Genomic DNA, 13,427 nt, shown 5'->3' with positions numbered 1-13,427 from the left:
CTTCCGGTCGGCCCTGAGGTGGGGGTGCGGGGCCTGTCACGGAACGTCAAAACAAACGGCCTGCCGGGGCCGCCCGAAAGTCGGGCGTGAGGGGCGCGTCCACTAATGGAACGCCTCTCGCTTCCCAGATCGAGGGCCACGTGGTCAGGAGAACCTCGTCCCTTCCGGTCACACTTTGCCTATCGGCCGGCCTCGAAGACCGAAATTGTGACGGTGTCACCCGAAAAATTTGAAATTACGAAATTTGAAAAAAAAAATTACGGAATTTCAAGTGGCCCAATATCTGAAAATGTTCGCAACATATTAATGTACATTTGTGCCAAATTTGGTGCTTGTATCACAAAATGCACAATTCTTTTGAATATTTGGGCTAAGCCGCCCCACTATCTCTGGTCTGCTGATTTCGACATTTTTACACATTCGACTCTTGTTTTCGAGGAAGAATTTTACTTTGTAATATACATCGTATACGACAGTTTATTATTCGTTTCGCAAGAATTTTTGGTTTCATCCGATAGTATTTACTTTCTAGTGTTTTTGTTTTGATTCTTGTAATGTGCAGTTTGTTTGGCCATGTCGTATGTTACGCGGTTGTATAACGTTCAATTTGTTTGACTGCTTCTTCCGCGCTGCTTTTGAAACGTGCGCCTTTGTTTGTTTAACATGTTTATATCATGTTCGATCTCGAAACGTCATTACGTCTTATGAAATACAATTTACAAATGAAAGAAGAAACTGCCGTGATTGCGAATTGGCGTTTTTGGTCTTTAGCCGAACCCGGAACAGACAACGCCGAATCCAATATTCAGGATTTCATCGCCTCTCTCATCCAGCATATTGCAGTGTTGTACTTTATACAGTACGCATGTTTACCTAACAGGTGAGAACAACATTGGCCATGTGCGAGAAAGATGAAATTGAACCGTCTGATCCTGATGATGTTTTAATTTACTTTAAAAAGCAAAATCAACGATTTGTAACCTTCGGATTTATTGTTGTTAACCTTCATTTACGTATTTTGTGAGGTTTGTTTTATTTGTGAGGTAGCTATTGTGTATATCCATTTGGTTGTATTGTATACTTTGACCTCGTGAGCATTCTCCGGAGGCCATTGATCCCCAATGTACGACATTTGTTTTTCATTTCGAGTAATGTACGATCAATGGAAGAAAGAATGCGCGAATTCAGCGTTTCTGGTTTGTTATCGAATGTGACCTCAGCCATATCCTCCTACACTTCCTAGTTCCTACCCCCCCCCCCCCCGCACTCTCTAGGATTCTCCCACCGCACCCTCCGTACTCTCCTGCCGCATCCCCCCCGGACTTTCCACCACCCCCCCCCCGACTCCCGCCGCACCAACCCCCCCGACTCCCGCCGCACCAACCCCCCCAGGCTCTCCCGCCACAACCCCCCCCCAGGCTCTCCCGCCACAACCCCCCTCCCCAGGCTCTCCCACCACAACCCCCCCCCCCCCCAGGCTCTCCCGCCACAACCCCCCCCCAGGCTCTCCCGCCACAACCCCCCCCAGGCTCTCCCGCCACAACCCCCCCCCAGGCTCTCCCGCCACAACCCCCCCCCCCAGGCTCTCCCGCCACAACCCCCCCCCCCCAGCTCTCCCGCCACAACCCCCACCCCCCCAGACTCTTGCGGCGGGAGAAATGGTATCGTGCTGAACAGAAAAAAAGCATTAAAAAAATGAGATAAATTTCCATGGTAATTGCACAATCGTAATTGCCCTCGCCAGAGGAGAGGGTATTGCATTTGAGTCCGTTTGTTACTTGCAAAATCGAAGATTTTTAGAGTATATTGGTCGGTTGTGTTTGTGGTTCTGTTTGTCTGTTTGTTTGTCTGTCTGTTTGTCTGTTTGTTTGTCTGTTTGTTTGTCACCGCCCTACAGGTCACAATTTTCAACCGATCTTCACGAAACTTCACCAAATGGTAGAGTTGATCAAAAGCAAGAAGCCTATTGTTTTTGGGGTCAATAGGTCAAAAGGTCAACATAGGCCAAAGGTCACCAACTTTGCTAAATTTCTAAAATCCTCAATTTTCATCCGATTAACTTGAAATTTGAAGACCACTTGCATATCTGGTCACTGAATTCAACCACCAAGTATTTTTGAGGTCAAAGTCGGCCAAATGGTCAACATAGGCCGAATTTCTAAAATCCTCAATTTTCTTCCAATTGACTTTAAATTTGAAGAGGACTTACATATCTGGTCCCTGAATTCAACCACAAATTATATTTTAGGTGAACATTGGTGAACGTGATTGGAGGTCACGGCGATTATCGGCGAGGTCACATCTTTTCGAATCTGTCCACGCTTTCGAAGTTCAGTAACTTTTCACAATTGTGTTTTTGTCGAAACTGTATCTATCTTTCGGTGTGCGTACCTATAGTGTGTCTTTAGTAAGATTCTCGGTGTTAATTTTTCACACATGTATACAAAATCGTCGGTTAATTCGCGTCACGTATTTTGAGGCCTAGTAGGCTACCGTGTCCGACCTTGAGGCTTTGTTTTTCTCTCAGCGGTCCGTCGATTGTGCTGCAATTACTTTCGTTCTCTGTTTTTGTCCCAGTCTTTCACCCCATACTTCCTTGTTTAAAATCTCCTCAAAAAAAAAAAAAACCAAAAAAATATATATTTCCTTCTCTGTTCTTATTAGTTTATTCGTTGTTCTTATTTGTTCGTTCGTTCTTCGATCACATGTTTCACCCCCATTTCCATTTTCCATTTCCCCAGATAGTTTTCACTGCTCAATTTAAAAATGTTTAAACTTTCCCCTGAAGAACTGTATTCTGTCGTATATTACAACACCTTTTTCCTCTTCTTCTTCTATAAAAGGATGCTTTCGACTTGCTCACCAAGTCTATTCATTCCAAAAAAAAAAATTCCATCTATTACTGTTCCTCTTTTCTACATTCCTGAAACTCTCCTGCACTCCACCCCTCCTTCAGCGTCCTCAAACGTATTTTTGACTCGAAGGTCACAATAAACCCATTTTGCAATAAATGTTCATTTTCCATTAATCGTACATTTTCTAAAATCCAATCTCACCCCTCCCCTCCAAAACTTCTCCATCACCCCTCCCCTCCAAATCTACCTCCTTGCCCCACCCCTCCAAATCTACCCCCATTGCCCCTCCCCTCCAAATCTTCCCCATCACCCATCTGTTTCAAATCTTCCCCCTTGCCCCTCCCCTCCAAATCTTCCCCATCACCCATCCCTTTCAATTCTTCTTCCCCTTCCCTCCTAAACTCCCCCCACACCCCTCCCCTCCGAGACTCTCCCTCGCTCCTCCCCTCCTAGACTCCCCTCTCACCCCTCCTCCTCAAAGCGTCCTCCCCGCTTCTTCCCCCTTCCAACTTTCACCTTCATCTCCCCCAATCTTCTGCCTCGCTCTTCCCCCTCAAATAACACCTCACTGTGCCTCACCCAATCACCATCAAACCTTTTGTCCGCCCCATTCTTCCCTTTCTCCAAGCTATTCTGAAATCTCTGACACACCTTCAACAGCTCTCCCTATAGCCCAGCGGCTAAGTCGAAAAATATTTCACTTTGTGGAGAAATTATGAAACTTTGCAGACAGGTGGAGGACCCCAGTAGGAACATTTTTCGATTAGGACCAAACTCTGAAACGCCCCCTGGTGGCCGATAGAAATACGATTGCAGTGGCTAACCCCCCCACCCTCCCCCCCCATGACAATTTGGGGTGAACAGGTGATCAGTTAGCACCGCATATGATTTTACTTAGCACCCCATATTATTTCAGTGCTGCCATCTGTTTGCATTAGTTTAGGTTTTTTTTTTTTTTTTTTTTTAAATACAAGATCGAGGCTTCTGAAAGAGCGAACATTAATCACACAGAAAGACAAACAGACACACAAAACAAATAACATCGGGCGCGGTAGACAAGATGGGGAGAGAGGGGGAAGGACACAAACACAACATTCATTTGAGAGCAGGGACCGAGAGACATGGAGACCGAGTGATCTGTGGGAGGGAGAGGGCTTTGGGGGGGGGAGGCATGTGAAGGGGGGTGGGGGGGGGGTGGGAGAGGTATAAACATATGGACACTACCAGGACTTCCAGGAAAGAAGTTGGAATTTCAAACAAGGTGGATCTGGCGTGAATTAGTGGGGGTAGAAAAGATCAAGGTTTTGGATGGGGGAAGATAAGAGATGGTGGTGAACAGCTGTTTTAAAGACCTGGAGGGAGGAGTGGGATTGAAGGGAGTGTGGGAGTTTGTTCCAGAGGTGGGAGAAAAGAGGAATGAAAGAGTGAAGGTGAGCAGAGAGCCGGGATTTCGGCAGTTTAACCATCAGAGGGTTGCTGGCAGATCTTGTGCGACCTGTAGGAATATTTGGGGGACAGAGCACAGAGAGAGCTGGGGGAGCAAGGCCGGAGAGGAGTCGGTAGAAGACAGAAAGACCACCTACCTGCCTGCGGTGAGTGAGTGAAAGGCCCTCAGAGATAGCTTAATCGCGGGAGATTCCAATGATTTTGAAAGCTTTGGATTCAACAGCGTGAAGCCGAGCCAGGTGTGAGGCAGGAGCACTAGCCCATAGGGGAGAACAGTATTCCATTGAGCTGCGGATGAAAGCCTTGTATGTGGTGAGGAGTCAGGTGTGCCGAGGTAGGACTTCGCACCACGGAGGATGCCCAGTCGGCGACTGGCTTTGGAGGCCAGCTTGGAAATGTGGTTTTCCCAAGAAAGATCATGGCAGATAGTGAGACCCAAAAGCTTGAGCGACAGAACTTCTTGGAGAGGATTGTTGAGAAAGTAGATGGGAGGGTTGTTCAGTCGATCTTTTCGGAGAGACATAGTAAGAGAGTGAGATTTGTCAGGATTGAAAGACATGTTCCACTTGTTTGACCAGTCTGTGATTTTGTCCAGGTCTTTAGAGAGTGAGGAGGCTGCAGACTGCCGATCTGAGGGAAGAGGAATGGAGCGGCAGAGAGTGGAGTCATCAGCAAAGAGATAGAGAGGATTTTCCAGAGAGTCGGAGAGATCATTGATAAAAAACCACCTTTAGAGGCCATTTTTCCCCGCAAAGCGGGGGTTGGCCTTTTTCGGGAACCGTGGTTGTTGTTGTTTTTCGGTCCCCTTTTTGAAGCAATGTTTTACGGCCGGATGCCCTTCCTGACGCCAACCCTATTTGCCGCCTTTAATGACAAACAGGGAATTACCAGTGAGCTGCTACTCAATTAGCCGACCTCAGAAGGATGACAGGCTGAGTCAACCCCCCTGGCGTTAATTCAGTGATCGACCGGGATTCGAACCCAGGAACCCAGGATCCTAGGATCCTAAGCCGGCACCCTAGCCGCTAGCCCAACACCAGGGTTGACCATTGATCATTGATCATTGATTAATTGATAAATTGATATCATTGATAAAGACCAGAAAAAGCACAGGGCCCAGCACACTGCCTTGGGGAACTCCAGCCTGAACAGGAAGGGGAGATGAGAGAAATCCATTCAGGGCCACACGTTGACTACGACCAGAGAGGAAGTCTGCAAGCCATGCATGGAGATTTCCATGGATACCATCGGAGGAGAGTTTGGTGAGCAGAGCTGGGTGCCAGACCGTATCGAAGGCACGTGATATGTCAAGGGAGACAGCTCTGATTTCCTTTTTGGCATTGAGGACCTCCATCCATTGTTGAGACAGCAGAAGCAGCATGTCCAGAGTAGAGTGACCTGGTCTGAAACCAAATTGATGATCAGAGATCAAGCCATTGGAGAAGAGGAAAGATTTCATATCCGAAGCAATGATGGATTCCTTGACTTTGCTGATAATTGGGAGCATTGGTCTGTAGTTGCAAGGATCTGTTTTTGCACCTTTTTTGTGTAAAGCGGTAATGTTAGCTGATTTCCAGGATGCTGGCAGATGACCTTGAGCAAAAGATAGGGTGAAAAGAACAGAGAGAGGGTGAGATAGAGCGGCAGAGCAGGATTTTAGGACCTGTGGGCTGATGCCGTCTGGTCCAGTTGCAGAATCAGAGTCGAGGTTAAGACAGAAGATTTCCTTTTTTATGCAATAAAGTTCTTTGCAGACATCAAAGTTCGTTATCATTATTGTATTAACGCATGTGTTTTCTTTTACAGGTGGAAAATCATAAACCATGTCCAGGTCATTCAAGATCGTTCCTTTCAAGTCAATCGGATGAAAAATTGAGGATTTTAGAATTTGGCCTATGTTGACCTTTTGGCCAATGTTGACCTCAAAAATAATTGGTAGTTGTATTCAGTGACCTGATATGTAAATGCTCTTCAAATTTCAAGTCAATCAGATGAAAATTGAGGATTTTAGAAATTTGACAGTTGTTGACCTTTGGCCTATGTTGACCTTTTGGCCTATGTTGACCTCAAAAATAATTGTGGTTGTATTCAGTGACCTGATATGTAAATGCTCTTCAGATTTCAAGTCAAACAGATGAAAATTGAGGATTTAAGAAATTTGACAAAGTTGTTGGCCTTTGGCCTATGCTGAGTTGGGTCCTAATCGAAAATGTTCCTACTGGGGTCCCCAACCTGTGTGCAAAGTTTCATAATTTCTCCACAAAGTGAAATATACTGCCATATTTTTCGACTTAGCCGCTGGGCTACTACCACTTCCTCCTCTTCCACATGTTACCCTACCCCTCCCCCCCCCACCCCCACCGCCTGTTCTGTATCCGATGCTCCCCCTTCCTCTTCATTAACGGTATGGACCTCAAACATCCGGGACCTTCGCTCAAACTTGACTGATCTCTCCATAACAGGTTGCTTCTGACAAACCAGACGTGATCTGCTTAACAGAAACTTTCCTCCTTCATGATGTCTCTGATTCCTTGGTAGCTCTCCCAGGTTACTCCCTCCTCCGGTATGATAGACCTGAGCCTCATCCTGGAGGTGGGGTTGCTATCTTTATTAAAAAAAAACTCTCTTCCTCACTCGCCCTGCACTGCCCTCTCTCCACCTCACCCCCAGGAATACCTTTGGCTACGGCTTCCCCTTCGCTCCCACCTTTTGTTCATATGTGTGTTGTACCGTCCACCAAACAGTGATGACTCCATCTTCATCTCGCTGTCTGATAATATGGACCAACTTCTATCTACCCATCCCAACTCTCTCTTCCTCATATGTGGTGATTTCAATTGTCACCATGCCAGTTGGCTGGGTGTGGGTACCTCTCTCACCAGCCATGGCTCCTCAGCAAAGGACTTCTGCGACTCACTGGGACTGGCACAATCTGTCAATTTCCCGACCCGGATCTCAGTCAACGGAGCATCTTCTCTTCTGGACTTGGTGATGACTAACTTCCCTGAAAATGTCGCGGCTCTTCTTCTGCTCCAATCGGCTCATCTGATCATGTGCTGGAAAAGTGGACATCTCTCTAACCATTCTCAGAGAGCCTCCTCAGCGTCGACGAGTCTGGCGTTTCACTCAGGCCATCTGGCACGGTCTTCAAGCAGCCATCAATCATCTGGACTGGTCTCCCATCTCTACTGCCTCTGACATCAACTCATCCTGGGAATTCTTCAAAGTTAATTGCTCTCTCTCATGCACAGATTTATCCCATCTCGTCTTCAGTTGTCATACCCTTCCTCCCGTCCATGGTACACGGAATCTTGTGGTGAGGCTGTTGCCCAGAAACAACTTGCCTTCGTCTCCTGGAAAGCAAATCCAACGGAAGGAAATCTCATTTCCTTTCACAAAGCCCGAAACAAGTGTGTGTCCACCCTCAGGAGAGCCAGGAAACAATATCTCGCCGTTCTCAAGACCGGACTCTTATCTCTCTCCCTCTTCCAAATCCTGGTGGCGTCTGGTCAAATCTGTTTCTGGTGTTTGTTCCCCCTCCATCCCCTCCCTCACCTCAAACGGCTGCACGGCTGACTCCGCACATGAAAAAGCTGAATGCCTCAACTCTGTGTTTGCCTCAAAATCTTGTGTCCAAAACCCATCCCTCTCTGTACCCCACCGTACCCAGCTGCTCCTGGACTCTGTGTCCTTTCTCCTGATGAGGTGGGAAAAGTTTCTGTCAACCCTCGACTCTGATTCTGCAACTGGACCTGATGGCATCAGCCCACGGGTCCTAAAATCCTGTTCTCCTGCTCTTTCACTCCCTCTCTCTGTTCTCTTCACCCTCTCTTTTGCTCAAGGTCATCTGCCATCTGCTTGGAAATCAGTCAACATCACCGCTTTGCACAAAAAAGGTGCAAAAACAGATCCTAGCAACTACAGACCAATCAGCCTTCTCCCAATTATCAGCAAAGTCATGGAATCCATCATTGCTTCAGATATGAAATCTTTCCTCTTCTCCAATGGCTTGATCTCTGATCATCAATTTGGTTTCAGACCTGGTAACTCTTCTCTGGACATGCTGCTTCTGCTTTCTCAACAATGGATGGAGGTCCTCAATGCCAAACAGGAAATTAGAGCTGTCTCCCTCGACATATCATGTGCCTTCGATACGGTCTGGCACACCGCTCTGCTCACCAAACGCTCCGACTTTGGTATCCATGGAAATCTCCACGCATGGCTGGCGGACTTCCTCTCTAGTCGAAGTCAACGTGTGGCCCTGAATGGGTTTCTCTCATCTCCTCTTCCTGTTCAGGCTGGAGTTCCCCAAGGCAGTGTTCTGGGCCCTGTGCTATTTCTGGTCTTCATCAATGATCTCTCTGACTCTCTTGAAAATCCTCTCTATCTCTTTGCTGATGACTGTACTCTGTCGCTCCATTCCTCATCCCTCAGATCGGCAGTCTGCAGCCTCCTCATTCTCTGCAGACCTGGACAAAAATCACAGACTGGGCAAACAAGTGGAACATGTCTTTCAATCCTGACAAATCTCACACTCTTACGATGTCTCTCCGAAAAGACCGACTGGACAACCCTCCCATCCACTTTCTGAATAATCTTCTCCAAGAAGTTCTGTCACTCAAGCTTTTGCGTCTCACTATCTGCCATGATCTTTCCTGGGAAAACCACATTTCAAATCTGGCCTCCCAAGCCAGTCGCCGACTGGGCATCCTCCGTCGTGCGAAGTCCTTCCTTGGCACACCTGAGGTCCTCACCACATACAAGGCTTTCATCCCCAGCTCAATGGAATACTGCTCTCCCCTCTGGGCTGGTGCTCCTGCCTCACACCTAGCTCGTCTTCACGCTGTTGAAACCAAAGCGTTCAGAATCATTGGAATCTCCCGCGATGAAGCTAACTCCAAGGGCCTTTCACTCACCCACCGCAGGCAGGTTGGTGGTCTTTCCGTCTTCTACCGACTCCTCTCCGGCCTTCCCCCCCCCCCCCCCCCAGCTCTCTCTGGCTCTGTCCCCCAAATATTCCTACAGGTCGCACAAGATCTGCCTGCAACCCTCTTATGGTTAAACTGCCAAAATCAAGACTCTCTGCTCACCTTCACTCCTTCATTCCTCTTTTCTCCCACCTCTGGAACAAACTCGCTCACTCTCTTCAATCCCACTCCTCCCTCCAGGTCTTTAAAATAGCTGTTCACCACCATCTCCTATCTTCCCCCATCCAAAACCTTGATCTTTTCTACCCCTGCTAATTTCACCCCAAATCCACTTTTTTGAATACCAACTTCTGTCCTGGAAGTCCTTGGTGTCCTTGTGTTTTATACTTCTCCCACCCCCCCCCCCCCCTTCCCACGCCTCCTCCCCCCAAGCCCTCTTCCTCTCACACATCTCCCGATGTCCCTGCTCTCAATGTTGTTTTGTGTGCTTCCCCTTCTCTGCGCATCTTGTCTACCGCTCCCTCTTTTTATATATTTTGTTTGTCTGTTTGATTTGTTTGTGAAATAGCTCTTTCACGAGCCTCGATTCTGTATACAAAAAACAAACAAAAAAAAAAAACAAAAAAAAAAACCCATACGCCAAAAGGTTAACATAGGCCAAGTTTCTAAAATCCTCAATTTTCATCTGATTGCCTTCAAATTTGAAGAGGACTTGCATACCTTGTCACTGAATTCAACCACCAAGTATACTTGAGGTCAACACAGGCCGAAAGGTCAACATAGGCCAAATTTTTAATATCCTTAATTTTCATCTGATTGACTTGAAAATTGAACAGCATTGGCACATTGAGTCTCTAAATAGGGAAACTAACTATTTTTGAGGTCAAAAGGTCAAAGGTCAACTCAAGGTCAACTTTCCAAAATCATCATTTATCTTAAAAATGTCACTTTTCATCCTGTTGACCTGAGCTTTGATCAAGATTGTAAATTGTAATCTTAATGAAATGGACAATTTGCTGTATCAGTGGAAAACTTTTGGGGGGGGGGGGCGGATTTTTCAAGTATCGTACGACGTTTTCTTGTTTGTTTGTCTGTTTGTCTGCGCAGAATAAATGATTTTCTCTGCAACCGTTGGTCTGATTGACGGGAAATTTTCACCATTGGTGCAACTCCACCTGCAGAATTTTTAATGATAATTATGACGTCATAGGTCACATGCTTCGGCTGCCATCTTGAAAAAACCGAAAAACTTTGCACCTCTATCTCTGAAAGCGCTGAATAGAAAAAATTGAGACATGGCTCATTGTAAAGAACTCTCCCTGGGGAATAAAATATGTTAATGATTATATCAGATGCCTCCATTATGATGTCATAATTCGACAAGTACAAAACTTCATCTGATCAAGATGAAATTTCTTGAGCATAATATGAATGAATGAATGAATGAATGAATGATCGTTTTAAGGCCATTTTTCCCCGCTAGAGCGGGGGTTAGCCTTGCGGGCTCCATGACAATCATGGTTCCCTGTTTGAGGCAGTTTTATTTATGGCCGGATGCCCTTCCTGACGCCTGAGCATAATTCCTGAGCATAATCTAGGAATAAGTTAGTTTAGAAAAAATATGATGACGTCATCGGTCACGTGGTTTGGACGCCATATTCGTTTTAACACAAAAGCCTTAAAAACCAATGAAAATACATCCTGGCGAGGGTTTGCAATCTCTGATTGCTCTTTCTTGTTACCCTCGCCAGAGGAGACGGTATTGCATTTGAGTCCGTTTGTTTGTCTTTGTTTGTCTGTCTGTGTTTGTCCGCACAGAATATATATGATTTTCTCTGCAACCGTTGGTCCGATTGACAGCAAATTTTCATCATAGGTGCAACTCCACCGGAATAATTTTTTCATGATAATTATGACATCATCGGTCACATGGTTCGGCCGCCATATTGGAAAAAACCGAAAAACTTTGCACCTCTATCTCCGAAAGCACTGAATAGAAAAAATTGAGACGGCTCATTGTAAAGAACTCCATGGGGAATAAAATATGTTGATGATGGCATAGGTGCCTCCATTATGACGTCATAATTCGACAAGTACAAAACTTCATCCGATCAAGATGAAATGTCTTGAGCATAATCTAGGAATAAATGAGTTTAAAAAAAAAAAAACAATGATGACGTCATCGGTGAAGTGGTTCGGCCGCCATATTCGTTTTAACACAACAGTCTTAAAAACCACTGAAAACGCATCTTGGCGAGGGTTTGCAATCTCTGATTGCTCTTTCTTGTTTTAAAATGTGACGTACAGGACATACTAGTTTTAACCGAGGTGGCGTAACATAGTTCCGGGAGCCCCGGCATGATTTTTGTTGTGCGATAAATTTATATAAATGTTTATTTGCATGACCTTCCAGGTATGCTCCTAAAAGGTGGTGACAAATATTTCTGTCGTATAGAGCAGTGGTTCTTAACCTTACCACGGACCGGAAAAGGTCAGAATAAATGACCACGGACCGCCAATTGAGAACCACGTGTTTATGTTCTTCACCGTCTATACTTCAGCATGCCATACATCTCTAACTTTTTACAGTAATATTGTAGTTCTTTTAAGTACTGAATGTATCATGAACAACAGTCAAAGAATATTGATCAATTATAACTGGTTGAGCCTGCGGAGCTTCCACACAACAGACGGAGAGGATTCAAGGTAGAGGAGCACTTTGTAAAGAGAACACACAGCTTCGTGAAATAAATATAATTGTACCTCTGGTTAAGCTTGGTGTGAACTGTAAATCCTCCTGTTATAACAATAAGATGTGCAGAGAAATGCTGTTTGTTTTTGAAGTAAACATTGCCTCGGAAAAAGAAATACTACCTCAATATGCCCTTGACAACAACAACAACAACAACAACATGATCACTTCGTAAAAAAAGAAATGTTACTTTCACAACAACAACCACAACATGATCGCTCGGAGAAAGAAGCTGTTCGAGGCCTGAAGGCCAAAAGCCTAAGGTCCATACATGCTATGGCCTTCTCAAGGCCCGTGATGGCTATTGGCTGCAACCTTTCCATATATAGAGTTGATAATCCTTGCTTTACACTGAAGGGAAAACTGAAAAGGAAGGCATAACGATTGTGAATACTGTATAACACTTCCGCAGTGGCTTGGGCCAACCAGAGCAGGAACATTGCGGCCGAGGCCAGCTGTGCAGCCAATAGGTGTAAGGCAGTCCTTCGATGGTCTTCCCACCGGTTTACTCATACATACATACATACATACATACATACATACATACATACATACATACATACATACTCCATCCAACCATCCAATCAAAAACCACAGTTCAGCTATTTAGTTTATTTATATAGATAACTTGTTTATTTGCCAAACACGTGTGCGCACACAACTTTACACAAGTTTAGACATGGTCATCAACAATATAATGGAACAGACAAGTATGTGGCTATATTATATTTATACAGTATATATATATAACTGAGAAATAGTAGAAACTCCACAGTACGAGCAGGGCGTCTCATTTGCATTAAATAAATAATCGGGAGATTAAATCAGACGCGGACGTAGCTTCAGGACGTCGATCTTAAATTTTCGACAAGCTTTCGACCAACAAAGGTCTTCTTCTTAGTCGTCCCCAAGTTCAACGGAAGAAGAATATATATATATATATATATATATATATATATATATATATATATATATATATATATATATATATATCAACGAACATAACAGCGTGACGAGCGCTGTCCCGATCTCCTGTGGACCGAAGTCCTAGACCAAAGCGTCACCTCCGACCCAAAGGGTCTTCTGGAGGCTTCAGCCCGGCCACTCTGTCAACAGACAGAGATTTATTCATTGGTCCCCATTGGCTAAACATCAAGCAGAGCCGCCAATCCAGATTTCGGGCTTATTAACCCTCGTCAGGACGGCATACTGCAAAAAATCTAACCAATGAGGACCAAAATCGTCTATTAAGATGATCAAGGCACCTCCTAGCTGGTGGGAACGATGGTCTGTGTGGCAGACAGGCTGTTGGTTCCTTGCGGGTTATGCGGTATTTACCGTGTGAGACATAATTTGTGGCTGGTGCTCACCATTAAAGCTAGGAGGTGCCTTGATCATATATATATATATATATATATATATATATATATATATATATATATATAT

General features: G+C 45.2%; 1 protein-coding gene across 1 annotated transcript in view; it reads left to right on the top strand.

The window, feature by feature from the left end:
• The first annotated feature begins 769 nt into the window (after positions 1-769).
• LOC137423325 (TBC1 domain family member 14) overlaps positions 770-13,427 on the top strand; it is a 150,202-nt gene continuing 137,544 nt past the window's right edge. Inside the window, exon 1 of the mRNA XM_078774323.1 lies at positions 770-976. Within this exon, the coding sequence (XP_078630449.1) occupies positions 899-976 (78 nt within the window). The 5' untranslated portion in view covers positions 770-898. The remainder of the gene's footprint in view (positions 977-13,427) is intronic.

The sequence above is a fragment of the Myxine glutinosa genome, chromosome 3 (assembly GCF_964187855.1).
Source record: "Myxine glutinosa chromosome 3, kmMyxGlut1.1, whole genome shotgun sequence".
NCBI lineage: Eukaryota > Metazoa > Chordata > Myxini > Myxiniformes > Myxinidae > Myxine > Myxine glutinosa.
The sequence above is the reverse complement of the archived record's forward strand: the minus strand, read 5'-3'. Positions and strand labels throughout refer to the sequence as shown.